Source organism: Neltuma alba, unplaced genomic scaffold (assembly GCF_004799145.2).
Source record: "Neltuma alba isolate B1F8T4 unplaced genomic scaffold, ASM479914v2 tig00005374_pilon, whole genome shotgun sequence".
Lineage (NCBI taxonomy): Eukaryota > Viridiplantae > Streptophyta > Magnoliopsida > Fabales > Fabaceae > Neltuma > Neltuma alba.
This window is the reverse complement of record NW_021634084.1, coordinates 39,932-60,664: the sequence shown is the minus strand read 5'-3', so window position 1 is coordinate 60,664 and position 20,733 is coordinate 39,932. Positions and strand designations below refer to the sequence as shown.

General features: G+C 34.9%; 3 protein-coding genes across 3 annotated transcripts; all 3 read right to left on the bottom strand.

Annotated features, from left to right (window-relative positions):
• Positions 1-3,585: 3,585 nt before the first annotated feature.
• Positions 3,586-7,518, bottom strand: LOC114747578 (probable WRKY transcription factor 4). Its single transcript, XM_028935930.1, has 4 exons — positions 6,927-7,518; positions 5,440-6,167; positions 5,194-5,352; positions 3,586-4,119 (listed from the first exon to the last, which is right to left on the bottom strand). Exons 1-4 carry the CDS (start codon positions 7,341-7,343, stop codon positions 3,831-3,833), a joined length of 1,593 nt encoding a protein of 530 aa, XP_028791763.1. The 5' UTR covers positions 7,344-7,518; the 3' UTR covers positions 3,586-3,830.
• A 4,643-nt stretch (positions 7,519-12,161) lies between these two features.
• Positions 12,162-15,937, bottom strand: LOC114747580 (uncharacterized). The gene is made up of 7 exons (XM_028935931.1): positions 15,704-15,937; positions 15,531-15,625; positions 14,992-15,109; positions 14,738-14,856; positions 13,136-13,316; positions 12,782-12,925; positions 12,162-12,597 (listed from the first exon to the last, which is right to left on the bottom strand). Exons 1-7 carry the CDS (start codon positions 15,935-15,937, stop codon positions 12,301-12,303), a joined length of 1,188 nt encoding a protein of 395 aa, XP_028791764.1. The 3' UTR covers positions 12,162-12,300.
• A 1,287-nt stretch (positions 15,938-17,224) lies between these two features.
• Positions 17,225-20,650, bottom strand: LOC114747590 (chorismate mutase 1, chloroplastic). The gene is made up of 6 exons (XM_028935938.1): positions 20,405-20,650; positions 19,607-19,832; positions 19,439-19,525; positions 18,553-18,696; positions 17,832-17,924; positions 17,225-17,705 (listed from the first exon to the last, which is right to left on the bottom strand). Exons 1-6 carry the CDS (start codon positions 20,575-20,577, stop codon positions 17,469-17,471), a joined length of 960 nt encoding a protein of 319 aa, XP_028791771.1. The 5' UTR covers positions 20,578-20,650; the 3' UTR covers positions 17,225-17,468.
• Positions 20,651-20,733: the final 83 nt, after the last annotated feature.

The window sequence follows — 20,733 nt, the reverse complement described above, 5'->3', positions numbered from 1 at the left end:
TCTGGTGACTATTCTTTCGTATGTATTGATTACATTTGTTTTTAAAACTCTGAAAACTACTCTTATTTAGCTATTGACTATTCTAGTAATGCGATTGACTACTTTCATTTTTAAAATTTTGGTGATTACTCTTGTTTAGCTATTAATTACTCTAGTTTCGCTACTAATTACTTTTAGTTCAAAAATTCAAAAAATGTATTAATTGTTGTTGGAGATCTAGTGACTACTTTTTATTTAGTTATTTATCCCTTTTGTGTAGTCAATAGCTATATAAAAATAATTATCGAAACTTTAAAAATAAAAATAGTCAATAGTTAAACTAGAATAATCAATAGCTATATAAAAGTAGTCACCGAGAATAAGAACAATGTCATCATTTCACAATATTTTAAAATTCCAAAACAGTACAAGGGGTCTAATTTGATATTTTGAAATTCATCTATCTTAATTTGTCTTTTAGCATTTTTGAGGGTATTTTAGTTTTTTTTTCCATATCAATATTAATTGTACAAGATTTATTATTAATTTTACTATAAATCACAATGTACTCTCTCTGGTTCAAAATATAAGCATCAAATCTTTAAAAGGGTTTTTTTTTTTATAAGATACAATTTGAATTTCTCTAATAATTTAATGTTTTTTTTTCATTTTTCCATCTCTTTATTTTCACTCACTCTTTCTCATCTCTTTTTCCACCTATTCTCTCTCACACTTACTATTTCCATAAATAAGGGTATTTTACAAAAATAAGTTACATTTTTTTACATATTTATTATCTTTAACTAATTTTAACCAACATTTTAAGTTATATAATTTAGTTAATTGATGCTTATATTATATACCAGAAATAGTATTTCGAAGTGATTATTTTGTTACAAATCATATTATACAATGTGAATGAGGACCCTTTAGTGAGTATTATTAGATTTCTGGGAAAACTGTGAAAATTCCTCATTAAAAATTTTATTAGTAGGAAGGACATAATAAATTTTCATACACATATAATATTCTTGGTTTGTAAATTTTATACGGATAAGGTGTTTAAATATCCTAAAAATACACACGAAGTAGCACCCAGTACATAGAAGTTTTTTTTTGCTCTTATATATCTTAGAAGCTTTATTTCGTAGCATTTTTTCCTTGAACCGTTATCTACCGTTAAGTTTGATTATTAAGGACATCGATCAAACTGCATAATTTAAAACGCAAACTTAACGATAGATAGCAGTTAAAGTATGTTTACTATAAAAATAAACTTTAAGGACATATAAGAGCTAAAAAAAAAATCAGGTATTGGATGCTCTTTTATAGATGCTTTCAAAATATTTAAACACCTTATCCTAATTTTATACACACAATGTACCAATAAAATTTTCAATGAAAAGTTTCTCCCAGATTTTCCTCAAATTTTCCTCTATTATATTACTACTTGGAATATGGCATTTAATGTTTGAAGTAAATGCTTGAATTTAAAATTACATGTTAAGCTGCTGGCATTCTCCTAAAACAACTGCTCTGAATGAAAACATTTTTTAATAATAAAAGCTGCTGGCATTCTCCTAAAACAACAGCTTTGACTGAAAACATTTTTTAATAATAAAAAATGATTTCGAATGAATTTATAAGGGAAAATTACGTACAGGTCCCACAAAAGGTAATTTATTACTCTGAGGTTCCATGAAATGTCAAAATCACTGACAGATCCCAAGGGACCTCAGAGTAATATTTTCGATTTGTAAAATGACATTACTGCCCCTCATATTCCAAATTCACATTTACTCTGTCATTGCGATTTACAACCTCAGCAGCGACTATTAACAACCCAATGAGAGGGCGTTAACAACCCTAGCAGTATCCGTTAACAACTTACTTTATAGAATCATATAACCTCCACATAAGAGTAAATTATAACCAAATAGTATAATACAACAACTTTAACACTAAAATGGGAAGCTTTTTGATATCATTAAGAATTTTAACTAGATCCAATAGGATTATAGTAATATTTTAATGCGAAGATCCATTTACAACCTCAACAGCGACTATTAACAACCGAATGAGAGGGCATTAACAACCTAAGCAGTATCCGTTAATAACTTACTTTATAGAATTATATAACCTCCGCATAAGAGTAAATTATAACAAATAGTATAATACAACAACTTTAACACTAAAATGGGAAGCTTTTTGATATCATTAAGAATTTTAACTAAACCCAACAGGATTATAGCAACATTTTAATGCGAAAATCCATTTACAACCTCAACAGTAAGTATTAATAACCTAAGGAGAACTATTAACAACCTTAGCAGTGTTTGTTAACAACTAACTTTATCGGATAATATAACTTCTAACTATAACTAACTAAATTATAACTAAACAGTCTTAAAGTTAATCTTATATAGTTGTTAGAGGTTATATAATCCTATAAAATCAGTTGTTAATAGATACTGCCTAGATTGTCAACAGCTCTCTTTGGGTTATTAATACTCACCATTGAGGTTGTAAATGGATCTTTGCATTAAAATGTTGCTATAATCCTATTGGGTTTAGTTAAAATTCTTAATGATATCAAAAAGCTTCCCATTTTAGTGTTAAAGTTGTTGTATTATACTATTTGGTTATAATTTACGCTTATATAGAGGTTATATAATTCTATAAAGTAAGTTGTTAACGGATACTGCTTAGGTTGTTAATGCTCTCTCATTCGGTTGTTAATAGTCGCTGTTGAGGTTGTAAATGGATCTTCGCATTAAAATATTACTATAATCCTATTGGATCTAGTTAAAATTCTTAATGATATCAAAAAAACTTCCCATTTTAGTGTTAAAGTTGTTGTATTATACTATTTGGTTATAATTTACTCTTATGCGGAGGTTATATAATTTTATAAAGTAAGTTGTTAACGGATACTGCTTAGGTTGTTAATGCCCTCTCATTCGGTTGTTAATAGTCGCTGTTGAGGTTGTAAATGGATCTTCGCATTAAAATATTACTATAATTCTATTGGATCTAGTTAAAATTCTTAATAATATCAAAAAACTTCTCATTTTAGTGTTAAAGTTGTTGTATTATACTATTTGGTTATAATTTACTCTTATTTGGAGGTTATATGATTTTATAAAGTAAGTTGTTAACAGATACTGTTAGGGTTGTTAACGCCCTCTCATTGGGTTGTTAATAGTCGCTGCTGAGGTTGTAAATCGCAATGACAGAACAAATGTGAATCTGGAATATGAAGGACAGTAATATCATTTTACAAATCGAAAATATTACCCTGAGGTCCCTTGGAACCTGTCAGTGATTTTGACATTTCGTGGGACCTCAGAGTAATAAATTGCCTTCTGTGGGACCTGTACGTAATTTTCCCAATCTATAATCCATACAAATACTACAACCATCTTGGGGATTTCAAATAAATTCTCAATGGAACATTCGACCGCCCCTTGTGATGATAAAGTTTAACAATGTAACAGCTTGTCACGCTAACAATGTAACAACAAACTTGTCACGCCACCCACCCTCCCATTTTCCTCAGTTCTCAACACGACAACACCAATCCAAACTGCCCTTGCAACATGCAGGTGGGACAAACTCTACATGTCTATTTATTAAGTTGTAATGATCTTTCATATACTGAAGTAGGTCCATAACTTACATTTACAAGAGAGAGCGTCAAAATTCAGAGAACCTAGGGAACAAAATACAAGCGCTAAGCCTCTAACCATGGTCAACTATATTCACGAGGCCTTTAAATCCTTTTGATTTCTAGGTCACTATTCACCAGGTTAGTTCTCTGACTCAAAAAAGTTGCTTAACCGATCTTGGTATCATATTTGTGCTCTGTTTTGCTCCTCTTTTAAGCGTAAAACAGCTGGGATTTGGTCATTGTTTCCAAAATCCATATCTTTAAGCGAAGCGTGCTTCCCAGAAGTCACTCTGTGTGGCTTTAAAGGCATTGAATTGGTAGTGGCTGTGGTATGGCTGCTATTTCTAGAAGCAGGCGCATCATGGTTATGTTTTCCCTCATACGTAGTTATGACAGCTTTAGGGTCTGTTGAAGATCTCTCAACATGCTTACGCACATTACATCCTGCACTAGTGCATTTGTAATAACTCCTGCTCACAGAAAATAAGCATTAGCAATAACGTATGGTAAGTTTAAACTAACATGTAAAAATTCATTTGAACGCAAGATATTGATGGAGAAGAATGAACTAGACGTATTAGGGGCAATTCCACAGATATCCATATGTTGAGAAGGGAAAACAAAGGAGTCGAAAATTTTTTAATATGAAACCACTACTTTCGAAAAAGGTAGCAGGACCAAGGGACATAGAGGGATATATATTAAGTTTATCTTCCTAGAGTAAGAGTGGGTGCTGCATGACTAGAGAATGATTCACAAATCCTAAATTTACAATCATCCCTTGATAAATTTTAACAGGCTTGTATCATGGGACAAGCACAACATGTCTGAATGATCTTACACAACAACTGGAATTGAGACATGGAAGACTTAATTAATGGAAGCAGAAGCAGCACCAAAGGTTAGAGCAACTGCAACGTATATGTTCATGCATAGGAGGGCCTCAACTAAGAATATTAATTAGAGTGAAACACAAATAAAAAAAATTGTAAACGATCTATAAGGATTCTTTAATGTGCAGTTCTATCACCCAAGTGCTCTGCCTCCTTCTCTCACTTAGCATTTAGCAATACTCACATCTGGTGAAAAGGAAAAGATCCTCATTTCAATCGTAGGAAATGACAAAAAGAAACTTGTGATTGAATCAATGGGTAATTTAAGCTGAAATACAGGTAGTATCTCCCGCAGAAAAAGAAAATCGTCAGGGAAGAAGAGAATGGATTTGATCAATACCATGATGAAAATAAAAATAATCAATGAAAAACTGAAAAAAGTAATTAGCGCATCATAATGAATTCAATGCAGGATGACAATTTCTTTCTTTTTCTCTTTTGGGTGGCCGTGAATCACAATTTCAAGGAACTATGGCATGCTCCTCATTTATGAGCTAATTTTTTTCTTGTCATCGGTTTGCATTTTGCAGTTCTTGTATACGAATTGGATTGTCACTTGATGTGATTTCAACTATGTGACACATTACAAACATATTTTTACAAGCTCACAAGATAACTAGAGTAGCACATGAGAATAGACGAGGTGATCACCTTGGATGAGGATTTCCCTTCACTACTTTCTGGCCATACTTGCGCCACCTGAAGCCATCATCTAACAGATCAACTTCGCTTCTTGTTTGCACAATGATTTTAGGTTCTGTAACAGTCTTGTGGGACAAAGATGCTTCAGAAGTCCCAACCCCAGTGCTCCTGCAAAGCAGAACTTTAGCCTATATTTTGAAAAGAAAAAAATTTCAGAGCTCTATATAGAAGGATTCACAAAATTGTAAAACTTGCCTCCTTTTTGGGTTAGGCTCACCAACATCTCCATCTTCTTCCATAATATTAGCATCAAGCACTTCCTCACTCTCACGTGATCCAGATGACTGTCTGGGAGCCTCTTGATTGCAGGTCTGGTCACTCTCACGCATTGAATGGTCAGGCATGCTTTCACCCAAGACAAATGAATTTCCAACCCAACCCTGTGTATTTGACTCAGACATAACTTGAATGCTTTTATTTTCATTTGATTCACAATTATCTTTGGCAGCACGCCTATTTGGCTGAGGCTTTTCATGGTTATGCTGGCCTTTATAGATAATTTCAGTTATATGGCCATCAGGGGCACGCTCAATCTTTTTCTTTACAGGGCAATTCAGATGTGTGCACTTATAGTAGCTCCGTGGATAGTCACTCCCCTTAACCTGCTTCTGTCCATACTTACGCCAGTTATAGCCATCATCTGCTGGTTTGTCAATGCCCATAGAAGAAGTTTGATACTTGTTGTCAGCAGGAGAAGCTTCTGATACTTCCACTTGGGCACCTTTAGGTTCCAATAGTGATGGTGCCACTTGCAGCTCTGATCCTTCAACTGGAGTACTGGATGGCTGCACTGCCAATGGTTCAGGAGCGTCTGTTTCAGCAGATGGGTGAAAATCAGCTTGCAAATGCATCTGTGATTGTGCTAGAACAGCCTGAGCTGTAACCTGTGCTAGAGCCTGTTGGTGGGACATCCCAAAGGGGCTCTGTATATATTGAAATGGAGAGACAATAAGAGGCTCATACAACTATATCCGCTGTCCCCCAGACATGATGATCACATTGATACATAATGATGAGAAAAATGCCCTGCGGCATGACCAATACCTCTGTCATATTATGCAAGCAGCTATTTCTCCACAGCAAGAAAGCAATGAACCAAATTCTTTGCAGGAAAAAAAAATCAGAATAATGTTTTCCACAATAAACTTAGCATGCATCAAGAACAAGGACTTATTTAAAACCGAAATATATGATTCAAGGAATGAAGACGAATTCCCAGGAAAAGTTAAATGCTTGACTTTTTCAGTTACCAACTGTAATCTCAAAGATACAATGCCTTCAATAGTATTGAAGACTTCTCCGATGGGTTTCTTTCTAGATCTTCAAATTGCACCAGACGACAGAGAGATTATTCGCGAAGCCAGGATAAGGGCAACTGAATGACCTAGAGATCAACTACGTGAATGCATGCACCGAAGAGTAACTAGTAACTAACAATTGGGATACAATACCACGCACCATCAACCATTAAGACAAAAACAAGACACAATCACGCCAATCCATTCGGAAAAGCTGTTTCGAAATTTCAGTACGTTGTAATATATGTGGACCAATAAACTTCAACGAACTAAACATTTCAGGTAAATGTACTAGCCAAGTCCACTTTCGGTATTCCCACAAAAGAGGCAAGGCAAGGCAAAAGAAGCGCAAGTACAACCACAAAGTTAAATTCTTTCACACACCTGTGGCGAAAAGAAGCCCGGAGAATTAAGCAAACCAGAAGGGCTAAGCCCAGGCGGGATTGTAAACATTGGGGAACGAGCAACAACCAAATTCATTGGTCTACTCTGCTTGAACCCCAAATTCTTCTTTGCTCCATCCTCAGAAGTGGAGGAATTGGAGTTGGAATTCTCCGGAGGGAAACTTGGCCTGACGCCGAGAGCAAGCGGCGAAGCCATAGCTCCGGCGAGCAGCTGAGAGAAAGAACGGCAATCGGAGTCAGGGTGGCTGTCGGAGAAGAAGCTAGAGACAAGAGTCATGGGGCCAGGGCTTAGGCCGAGTCCACCGGTGAAGAAGGCCTCCATGGAAGGTCGAGGCGGGAGAGTGACGGTCGGACGAGGCGGCGGTGCCGCGAGGGGTTGGCCGTTTTTAGTTGACATTAATGGATAAGAGGAAGGAAGGAAGGAAGAAGAAGAAAAGCTCTAAGCGCAGTGCATCCAGCCAACTGAAACTTTAGTGATGTGTTTGGTGATGGCGCAATTAGTGATAATGCTTCATGTGATCTCTGAGGGCGCAGGTTCAAATGAAAGTCCACGACGGATGCAATGAAAATCATTTCTTGGGAGAATGACACTAAGGTCCCATGCAACACAAAATACTATAAAAAAGTCCCAGAAAATCTGGTAATGATTATGAAGTCTCAAAGAGACTCGAGTGCAATTTGATGAATTGTAAAAAGACGCCTCTGCCCCTGGTGAGATACACACAAACTAACTGAAAGCTGCCCTGTTTTTCAGTCTGAAAATCGGTACTCCATACGCAGGAAGCAAGAGGGAAAAAACCCAAACTTCATTCTGTTTCTTCCTCCATTCCCATCTGAAAATCTCATCCACTCCATTAATGTCAATCATTGGCAAAAATCACTTGTGTTTTTGGTTTGGTGTGTGTTTGGTCATTCAAGTTGGGGTTTTATTATAGGTGGACAGGGTGATCATGGATGTTCTGTTTCTAGGTATATTGTGAGTGGATTGAAGGTGGGCTTGCTCTGTCCGGGCATGATTCAGGGGGAATTGATGAGAAAGATGAAGGTTGGTGTGATTAGAAACCCTTACTGCGAAATAGGAAAATATGTCGTCAATATGGGCCGCGACAGTTGTCAATATAGCTCTTTGACTTGTCAATAGTAACAGCATTGTACAGATTTACATTAACTGATTTTTTAAATTTTTTACACAAAGGTCATGACCTTCTGTACCCTTGACTCATTGGTAGAGGTCACAAAAAGAGGAAGAAGAGGCAACAAAGAAGGGTGAGTAGTTACATGAGGCAAAAGAAAAAAATGGAAAAAAAAAAAAAAAGAAGCCACTTTGATCCTATACAAATGATGGCAAAAGAATTTTTTTCGTAAATAGAAGTGACATAGATTTTGTTTGTAGATGTCACAACATGCACAAACAATTAGTTTGATACTGGATACATGCAACTATATGTTTTGTTTAATGGGGTTATACAGTCGGTGTAATTACATATATATAAAGTTGTAAATGAAAGTTAGCTATGTATCACATTCTGATGCGTAGTTAGTTGTCATTATCCGCACTCTTCATTGTCAATATATGCTTCATCACTTGTCACTCACTGCACCATCAGTTGTCAATTAATGTGCTGATATAAATTTTAAAAAAAATATGATTTTCGTTACATAATATTATACAACGTCATACAATATCACTAATTCCTCAAAACTAATCCATTTTTTATAATGTGATATAGAATAGTTATTAAAAGTCAATCATCACTGATATGAAGTCGTAAAATCACTTGTCATGAACAACATATTCACTTGTTAATGGTTTTGCTTTGTTCTGATGTTAGTTTAGTGGCAAAAGAAGAAAAAGATAAAGGTTAATGTGGGTAGAAATTCTTAGCATGAAATAGGATATTGTGTTGTCAATCAGCTTGCGATAGTTGTCAATGTGTGCCACGATAGTTGTCAACATAGCTCCTTGACTTGTCAATGACAGTTGCGTGATTCTTGATGCAGGTTTAAATTACTGATGGCGAATACATTTGGAAAACATCTATTTTGCTTTGTTCACATAGGGAGAAAGTTTATAAATGATAGAGAAGATGATATGAGATATGTGGGAGGTAGTGTAAGAACAACAATATAAAAGAGGGCACAAGTTATGAAGAATTGAAGGAAATTATATCATCAATTGATGGAAAAGAAAATAACTCATTTCTTTTGAAATTCTCAGTTGTGTATAGCTCAACAGCACCCAACGTAGAAATTAATAACCTGAGTTATCCAAAATAACAAGTAATATAACAGGAGTTAATGACAAGTAATATAACAATGTCATAACAAATGAATGTGTGGATATTAACAATTACTATTCAAAATTTTTATAATTGAAGGTGTCATTTATTTATAATGTTAAGTGATATTTGCATTAAAATATAATTATTAAGAAGAAGGTGTTGCTCAAATTTATGTTCAATTGATAAGAGATAGTGTCTTCATTAACAAGTTATAGTGCTCTATTGGCAAGTCACAGTTCTACCATTAACAACTGATAATCCGCCGTGGCGTTTGACCATATCTGCCGCGATGCCCCCATCTGTCCCTAGGAGCTGCCATTCTGTGTAAGGCGCTGCGGTGCCTGATCATATATGTCGCAGCGCCCAACCCTTTCAAGAAATTATTTGGCGAACAACAAGTCACAGTATTACCATTGACAAGTTAGTGTGCCACCATTGACAAGTCACAGTGCTTCAATTAACAAGTCACAGTGCCATCAGTGACAAGTCATAGGGTCACCATTGACACTTCATTAATAATGATTATATATGATAATATAACCAAAATATAATATGACAGAGTAATTAAAAATATCATATGATACTAAAATAGGTTATGTAACTTGAATTCATCTTGTTGACAACTTACATCAGCAAATTAATTGACAAGTCACAGTGCTCCATTGACAAGTTATAACAGGTCTAATAACAATGCAGGGTGCGAGTAATGACAACTGAAATGACAGCAGAATCTAACATGCCAAGTTACACTGAAACCATTAACAAGTGAATATGTTATTCATGACAAGTGATTTTACGACTTCATATCAGTGATGATTGACTTTTAATAACTATTCTATATCACATTATAAAAAATGGATTAGTTTTGAGGAATTAGTGATATTGTATGACGTTGTATAACATTATGTAACGAAAATCATATTTTTTTTAAAATTTATATCAGCACATTAATTGACAACTGATGGTGCAGTGAGTGACAAGTGATGAAGCATATATTGACAATGAAGAGTGCGGATAATAACAACTAACTACGCATCAGAATGTGATACATAGCTAACTTTCATTTACAACTTCATATATATGTAATTATACCGACTGTATAACCCCATCAAACAAAACATATAGTTGCATGTATCCAGTATCAAACTAATTGTTTGTGCATGTTGTGACATCTACAAACAAAATCTATGTCACTTCTATTTACGAAAAAAATTCTTTTGCCATCATTTGTATAGGATCAAAGTGGCTCTTTTTTTTTTCCATTTTTTTCTTTTGCCTCATGTAACTACTCACCCTTCTTTGTTGCCTCTTCTTCCTCTTTTTGTGACCTCTACCAATGAGTCAAGGGTACAGAAGGTCATGGCCTTTGTGTAAAAAATTTAAAAAATCAGTTAATGTAAATCTGTACAATGCTGTTACTATTGACAAGTCAAAGAGCTATATTGACAACTGTCGCGGCCCATATTGACAACATATTTTCCTATTTCGCAGTAAGGGTTTCTAATCACACCAACCTTCATCTTTCTCATCAATTCCCCCTGAACCATGCCCAGACAGAGCAAGCCCACCTTCAATCCACTCATAATATACCCAGAAACAGAACACCCATGATCACCCTGTCCACCTATAATAAAACCCCAACTTGAATGACCAAACACACACCAAACCAAAAACACAAGTGATTTTTGCCCATGATTGACATTAATGAAGTGGATGAGATTTTCAGATGGGAATGGAGGAAGAAACAGAATGAAGTTTGGGTTTTTTCCGTCTTGCTTCCTGCGTATGGAGTACCGATTTTCAGACTGAAAAACAGGGCAGCTTTCAGTTAGTTTGTGTGTATCTCACCAGGGGCAGAGGCGTCTTTTTACAATTCATCAAATTGCACTCAAGTCCCTTTGGGACTTCATAATCATTACCAAATTTCCTGGGACTTTTTTGTAGTATTTTGTGTTACATGGGACCTTAGTGTCATTCTCCCTCATTTCTTTCTTCCTCTCGCTCTCTCTTTCTTTTTTTGTGTGTGTTTTTCTTTTAATTAATGAAATTTTTTTCTTCCTGTAATGGAACAGGCAACGGATACGCATTGTGGGATACGTCGTCCGTCATCAGGTAAGAAAGCTTCTCTCTCCTGTTATTTTTTTTATACGGCATTGTATTAACTCATGATTATACGATAATATGAATAATTAATATTTCAAAAATTAATGAAACATTAAGGCCCTGTTAAGAATCACATTTAAGTTCATTTCACATAATTTCAGACAAAACTTCTCTTACATACTTATCTTATATTCCGTAAAAATTATTTATAACTTAAATTAGAATATTAAAAAAAAAAACTCATTCTTTGTTATGAAAAAAGAAATACTCATTCTTTTCATGTTTATGCTAGTTAATAACTAATATTGTCAAAATCAGACCAATCAGATCTATCATATATCCAGGTTTCACCCCCCGACCATTTCTTGTACGCTCGATGCCACCCAAAGGATTTTGCTTTTGTCAAGATGCTTGCTTACTATCATTGTTTTCAAAATCCATGTCTCTAAGCAAAGGATACTTCCCGGGGCCAGGAGTCAATATATGTGGCTTTAAAGGCACTGAATTGGTAGCAGCTGTGGTGTGGCTGCTATTTCTAGAAGCAGGCACATCATGGTTGTGTTTTCCCTCATACGTAGTTATGAGGTTTTCAGAGCCTGTTGAAGATCTCAACAATCTCTGGTTTGCTTATTTAGAGATGTTTTAAAAAGTACCATGTCTTGACCTTAGTGGTCAATGGCGGCGTTTATTAATGACTTTCGCTCTGCGTTACTGTTAATGCAAGAGATGCTTATTGTCCTCTTGTTTATTTGCAGCATCATGCATGTTGACAGTGTGAGCTGGTGTGAAAGTGTCTTTTAAAGAGATCAGGTCTTTGCAAAACTATACAGATTCAGATTATATATAGCTTAGATGTAAAGGAAGAGTATTTGAAAGTGGAATTCATACAGATCGGTGCCACTCAAGCCTATTTAATTACTCTCTCTTGCAAAAAATAAAAGGTAAGGTGTTGATAGGTGAACCCAGAATTCAGGACTTAGTCTCAAAAAAATAAGTGGAAGAAACAGCCAGGCCCTGTACATCGTAAGTGCGAACCAGTCTTTGTCTCTTGTTAGGCGTCTCAAGCCAACAGAACTCCAAATGGAAAGATTTTGACTCTGCAACACTTTTTGACACGTCACAAGGACACCCCATGTACATCCCTCCCGGCAACAGCGTAACCTGGTATCCTCCATCAAATGTAACCAAATTCTCTGACATTGTACCCTTCCACTCCACATTTGTAGTCACGTTTGCATTTTCCTTGTTCGATGTTGAAGTCACAACCTGATACACAAAAGCAGCAAGCTGTTCATTTTACAATATCAAAGTAAAGTGAAAGCCCTCCTCATGAAGTTTACGAACTTTGAAACTTCTCTAATTGAAATATCTGTTTTGGTTTCATTCTTTAGCAGTTATATTTTCTCTTAATTTTCATCTGCTTGTGCCTTGAGGTGTAAGAGTGACATACCTGATTAAGCTGGCCATCGTCATCCATTTCAAGTGACACAACTGTATCAGCTTCAGCAATCGTAGATCCATATACACCACTACGTTTTGTAACAGAATGGCCTTTCCACTCGCCAAGAAAGGGTAAAATCTTACTCTCTTTGTCCTGCCATGAATCCAAAACAAGAAAATGTGTCACACGTGAAAGAAACAACCAACAAAGAATTACTCAGTCATCAAGCTATTTTAAAAATAGGTAGACTTCCTAATACTTAAAATTCCCTTCATAGCATAGATATATATGCAATCCAGTGTTTGTGGGCAGGTGAATTTGTTTCATATATGAGAATGAAAAAATGTTGCTTATCCCGAGTACCATTGAATTGTCAAGCAGAGGTGGAGACCCATCACTTTTTTCCTCTAGGAAAACAATAAGCATATCTACAACTCCTTTTGGATCCAAAATGTGAAAAGCTCTTGCTCGCATCTCTGCCTGAAGAGAATACAAGCAACTCTCACATACTACAGAAGGTCGCCGAGAGGGAAGCTTCACATTTCTGCACGTTAAGGAAATGAAAAGTCAAAGCAAATGGTAGAAATATAAGTTGCACATATGTGTTTGCTTGCTGGTGCATACACATATATGCTGCTACATTTTACAAACTAGCAACTTCCTAATCTAAATGAAAAGGTTCCTAGTATCAATGTCCAAAAACAGACCATATTTGTAGTTGACCATATTAGAAAAAGTCCACATTAATCAAGAGGAAGAAGTCGATCTGGAATGTTGGAAGTAGGCAATTGAGAAATCTGACAGAATGCTTTGAACTATTCCATGCTACGTCAGTATATACGGAGTATATTTTGTTTTACATAGTATGATGAAAATAATCAAGTACCAAAGGCATTTTTGCACGCCTCCTTCTTAAGCCCACACATTGGTGCATTGGAATTGACAACTACATGGCAACAATGGCAAGGAGTTGTCGGATAATGGAACCATGGATAATAGGATTTTAGGTTTATCTTGAATTTAGTGCATCAATCCGAAAATTGGCTTAACTAGAATAATCAGCTCAGAGACATTAATTTGTTATTTGCATTTATGATCTCAATAGGTATATTTTTCCTAATGGGAACACATTTAAAATTACTATAGTTAAAGCAAATTAACTTGTTTTCTTTTTTCTTTTCTTTTTCCGTTTGGTTTAGTTTTCCAAAGATTTGTTTGCATCACATAGAGGGGTGTTTGGGTAAGAATAAAATCATGGTTTCAGAAGTGCTTTTACGGTATACAAAGTAAATATGTAGAGGAGTTTGTCTCGATTTGTGGAAAAGTGCTTCTAAAAAGCACTTCTGGGGTTAACCAAACACCCCCGTAGTGTGCCATTACCACATGCATTGATTAATACTACCTCCGGTCCTTAATATAAGACCTCGTTTAACTTTTATTTTAGTTCTAAATATAAGACACCAATCCACTTTATTTCTCATATTTATTTATTTTTTTCCAGTATAGTCTTCCTAATAATAGTAGTTTTAGCTAACACACTTGATTAGTAAAAATATTTTAGGAAAGATAACATCTATTTATTATAAATAACTAACTTAACTTATTTCTTTAATTTACTCAAATTAGTCAACTAGCTCTTATATTTAGAACCAGAAGTAGTATCATCAAAACTAGAGACCTGACGAACCACAGTTTAAACCCCGTATTAGTCACTATGATGCGCAACAGATCATCAACATTATGCATCTTAATCACATGTCCACAGAAAAATTAGTCAGCGAGACGTCTCCATGCAATGGCAAAACAAAAGAGTAAAGCTTGTATCGGATTTCTGTCACTACCCACGCCAGCTGCAATCTCAATTTAGTTTACCCATGTCTACTAACTGCAACTATGACAGTAAACGCCCGACCTGCTTACAAAATTATCAAATAGTGATTTAAGACCTTTCAGAGAATCACTTACTTTGGTGATTCTTCACCAGTATCATCTTCTCCAAGAACCCCTTGCCTTAATACTGTTTCCAACATGCCAGCTGTTTGATACCTCAGGGAAAATGCTCTCTCAGATGGAAAAAAGCCAATCTGCAGGCTAATCATAGTGGATATTTTACAGAAGACAAAGGGATAACAAAACATAAGGCAAAGATACTGTGTCCATGGAAAGAAATCGATAATTATGTGTTCTCTGATACATTCACTAATAGGAGGAAAACTCACTTGTTGATATTTGTCAGCAGTAAACATATTGGTTTCTTTGATTTTGTACTCTGCCCACTCTGATTCCTCATCATATCCAGAAATTGAAGTATTTGATGAAGGTTGCTTAATGTATAGGCTACAAGAAGCAATATAATAAATGAATGAATCAAAGACTTGTAAACGGTCTTCGTTGTGTAACAGATACAATGATTAATGACAATTTAGCTCTAAAGAACTTGATTGCAGAGCTTCACTTCATGACCGACTGGATTAAATCCACTGGATAGATGAAATATCGGAGGTTTATCGCGCATTGTCATTTTGGCTTTGATATCAAGAAAGTCAGTCAACATCCAAGATATTTGTGTTACGTTAATATACTCTTATAATATGACAATTTTATCGTTTCTATGTTAAATTGTCCAATATAATCATCTTAATTACCGCGGTTTGCAAGATGCTATAGAATGCGAAGTGCAATGAGTGTCTCAAAAGAATTATCCGTTTCTTTCCTTCTAACTTTTAAGCATTAAAAAAAGGGGTCATGAGAAGCTTACGTTTGAATGAGACTCATGAGATGATCTTCCCCATAAGAACTTGCTGAAAGCTTCGTACTTATTTGTTGCAACAAATGCCCAGAAGCATCAAATTGCTGAAAAAGGAAAAAGGGAACTAGTAAGGCAAAAACACAAAATTGCTTCTTCAAGAAATTTTCCATTATGATGCTTACGTAGAAAGACCCATTCCATTTTCCCATATTAAGCTCGATGAAGCTATGAAGATTGTCTATGCTCATCACTGCTTCTTCTACTGACGGGGAAGATTGTGAACTCGATGCTCGGATTCTGGGAAAGGAACATGAACGTTTTGGGTTGGCTAAATTTAACGAAAAGGTTCGACCATTGTTGGACTTGGGTAACTTGGGAACCGAATGGATTGAAACTGAGTAGTGAATGGAAGCCATGGCTCCGCAGTGAGAGAGCGAAGGTCGACCCTATGAAAATGAATAAATGGTGAGAGCATTATCTAATCAGCCAACCGATAATAAGGACTTTTCCTAAATTTTTTCATAACTGTTTTAGTAAATCTAAATATACAGTACTCTCGCCCGTATATGAGGGCATATTTCTAACTTCATATAAATCATCACCCTTAAAATTAATTATTTTTTATTATTTTATGTTACATTTAATCTCAAGGTGTCTTCCTTTCACATTTTAATATAATATTAAAGTATCTAATAATAATAATATTTGTAAAGAGAAATAATAAAAAATAATAATTTAATTTTAAGACAATTTTATTGATTTAACTAATTTTAATCTTGTTGGGTTAGTTAGAATTGTGGAGGGAGTAAATTGTAATTCAATGTAGTTGGAATTGATTTGTTAATGTGAGAAACTCTTGCTTATTTAGTTTTTTTCACTATTGAATTGTAGTTTATAATTTTTTGTCATATTTTGATGCTTTTAAATTTGATAAAATAAAATATGCTTAATACAATTTTTGATCCCTCAAGTTTATTCTTATTTCGATTATGATCCTCAAGTTTCAAATAATAAATTTTGGTCATTCAAGTTTCTTTTTGTTTAAAATATTAGTTTTTATCATTAAATAAAAATTTAGATCATTTTACCCCTCAAAAGACAAAAACTTATAGTTTAAAATTCTGAGGACCAAAATCAAAATAAAGACAAATTTAAAAGACCAAATATTATATTAAGCCAATAAAAACTCAAACAAAACCAATCTCTTAATTATCAACTGGACATGTTTTCACGTCAAAAAAAACTGGACATGTTTTTACATTCTCCAACTAAAAATGTTGTAAGGGCGTTATTGTCAATATCTTTTGTTTCTTTTATAGATAAAATTGTTTTACAAATATAAAAACATACTGATTAATAATTATTAAAGAGAAAAAATAATATAACTTTCATATTTTTCATTATATTAATTATATTGTATTATATCATCAAATTCATAAAAGTAAAATAATTGTTTAACTCCATTTATGAAGTTAACCTTTCTTGGACAGGTAAGATTTTTTAAATCATCAAGAGCTCTTCAAAATTATTTTAAATGCATTAGTGTTGGTAATATATCTATAATCTATATCAATAATATTAATAAAAGTGGTGAAGGCAGTAGAGGTCATTACAGCACAAAAATAATGGCGTGAGCAGTGAGCACACAAAGGTCATCAATTGCTCATTTTCTCTACCATCTCTATCACCTTTTCAAAGCTACCTTAGTGTAACCAGTGCACAAAACACTTCATATATGAATATTTGTATGAAATTTAGGGTTGAAACATATTGAATTATCACCAGTTCCATCTCCCATTCCACTATGGTAAGAGCAATCAATTGGGAAGAAATATTTTTACTGGCCCAACGATTGATCCAGCTTTAACAATGTTGAATACAAGGGAACCTTCATTTACATAGAGGAACGACGAATATCCTCTCTGCAATCCATCACACAAGTGCTGTTCAGTCCAATCTTCTCAACAAGTAGGCAACCTGAACTTCCTTTGTCAGAGGCATGATCCAATCACCATAAAGATCAGCAACCAAGCTTGGTTTGATTTTGTAGACTGGTTCGGTGTCATGCCCTTTACTGTTTAGAGGCACCTCCATCCCATAAGTCTTGGTCTTCTCTTCTACTCTCCTTTTTATTGTCTCTTCAACATCAGAAAATGTTAGCAGACCCATCAGCTGATCTTTGTCCTGCACAATCGAACATGATTAGTGTTTCAAGCAGAAATACCACTAGCATCAGAGTTATACTAACTCAATATGAATGATAACGAGGCATTCATGGAAGTATGACCAGTTTCTCATGAGTATTCGTACCTGCGCTATAATAGCCTTTTTATATTCATCTGGAGCGGCTTGAAACTTAGCCTCCGCCACAAATTTTCCATAATGTATTCTCTTTGAGAGAGCCTGCAGTTCCCCCCCCCCCCAAAAAAAAAAAAAAAAATCCAGAAACTGAGAACCAGAGTTTGCCAAGCTATGGAACTGACCACTATTTGTTAATGTAGCCTCAAAACTTGTCAAGGAATGACAATGGCAAAACTTATCCAAAAGATGCATGCCAAATGTCAACTACACAAACTTGCAACAGTTTGTATATGTTATTGACATTGATTGAGAAAGACAATATCTATTTATTTTAAGAAAGACAACACCTATTTATTACAAATAATTAATTAACAAACTTCTTTAATTTAATCAAATTAGTTAACTAGCTCTTATATTAAGAACCGGAGATAGTATAAAATTAAGTATAACTGATAAATGAAAACTTCACCACAGGAATCTTGTTCAATTGAGGAAGCAGCCTTACTTATTCTTCTTTATAGGTAAGTGATATTATGTTACTGAGAAGAGGTCATACTGTAAATTTACAAAATCATTCACCAATCAAGGGAAATGAGCTAGAAATGAAGAACAACTATCCAAGTTGGATAAATAATACCACATGAATAAACTTTGGAAACATAAATGACATAGAACCTCTAGAGTGTTTCAACAGAATTGGAAAAGAAAAGGAATTAATTAAAATGCATACCTGCAAGCACATTGTATCACAAACAGCAGTAGATCCACAATTACCATCATCTCCTTCTGTGACTAGCCGTGGGATGAGATCTGTAAAGTATACTTTCCATACTCTATCATTTATATTAATCGTATCAGCAACAGGATGCAATACCTATTCACATATTAATCAAACAAAAATCTCATAAGGACAGCTAGCACATAAAAGATTTAGCAAAAGAACACAATGTAACACATAAAAAACTCACAATCTTTCCAGTAGCCATTCACTAATTTAATTAAATATGTAAAATAATATGCTAAATGTTTATTGAGGACACCACAGCAACTTCTGACAGCAATAGATTTTCCAAAGTCGAGCAGTAACAGTGAAAATGGTACGTAGATTGATTTTTCACGCTTTTGATGTGTTCTGGGAAGCAAACTGAAATGTCTAATAGCATAAACCACAACTCCCATGTTACAACCTCATGAAAACTGCAACAGAGTCTATCAGACTTTTAGGCCCTATTTTTGCCCAAAAGAAAAATCACAATTCTGTCCGAGCAAGAAAACAGTTCGATAAAAAACCAGAATCTTCATTAGGGGAACAATCTTAATTATTGTGAATGCATACTTGATGTTGGACAACAGAACAAAGAAGAGATAAAGGGAAAGGAAAGGAGGTGGATTGAAAGAAAGAATTGTGGGGAAGAAGTTCATAAACTTGGCCGTCGATACTGAAAAACTGACTGTGGATCCTATAGAATGGACCCTTTACAATGAACCCAGAAAAATAACAGTGTGAATTAGAATGAACATGGACAATAAAAACTAGACAGCCTCAGTAAGCTCCTACTTCTTAGTGACTAAATTGATATGTGTTTTCTAATCAGTATAAGGATATTTATCAATACCTTAGGGTAATGCAAAGGTGGTAACATTGGTTCAGGTAAGCCATCAGGGAAAAATGGATGCTCATCCGGGCTCTTGTATCTACCCACCTTCAGTGAAATGGAAACCCGGTCAATAAAAAAAAAAAAATATTAAAAAAAAAAAAAACTCAGTATGTTTCAGTTTCATACTTGAGCATGAAGCTTCTCAGTTTCCTTCAATATGTATTGAACCAAAGATCCGCGGAATCCATCAATGAAGATGGCGTCAGGATCATATGTATCTGAATTATAGCAATATTGCGCTCGCTCCAAAAGGCTAAAAATTATGCTATCCTCTTGACGAATTAAAGAACGCCGTATATGATCTAGAGTCAAATTTTCACTTACATCAATTCTTTTCTTTGCTGGCGTTGATCTGCATAAAAGCAATTAACTAATTTTAAACTTAAAAAGAGAAATAGTAACCACAAACATTGTCATCCTCGAAATGAACAATAAGCATGTAATGTAAACCTTGAAGATGGGTGAAAAAATTATTAAAATAATTTAAAGTTTTTTTCACCGTGCTTCTTGAAGATTCAAGAATCAACAAACCGAGTATAAAATAAGCTAAGATCGGTGAACCCGTGATGATCAGGAATGTGACGGGCAGATGATGATGAATCTTGAAGAGGCGAAAGAAACAATAATAATTCTTAGCTTACAAAGGGAAAGAACAAAACAAAACAAAACAAAACAGCAATCGTACCACCAGACACGATTGTAAAAGAAAGAAAATGTGCTCATGCTAAATAATAAGCGTCTAAGAACATGCCCTATGAGTCAGATTACCATAACCACAGCAAATTACACGAAAATCATAAGCCATGGCACCTTATAAGCAGGTGTACAAATGGGCTAAAGAGAGAATAACAACAAGCTGGAGAGTTAAGCCCCATGATAGAATACAGCAAATAATTGCAAGAACCCGTGAAACAGTGTGCTTACCCAGCCGAAACCGCAAATGCCTTCAGAGAAATAAAGCGTTTTCCACCAAAATTGGTAGCGGGGTTAACAAGGAAGGAAGTGTTGTGTCTTGGGAAGTCAAAAGCGTAATTGGCTTTCGAAGTAGAGAAAAGGGAAGGAGCAGAGGGCGTGGGTCTCAAGAGCTTGGCCTCCATTTGAAAGAACGAAGGGGAAGGTGAACGAATTGAAACCAGAGAATACCAGAAAAGGAAGAAGAACCGAGTTAAATTAAGTAACACTTAACCTGATATATGTATATACACACACACAAACACATAGACAGAGCGAGCGAATGAAGATTCAGGACTTGG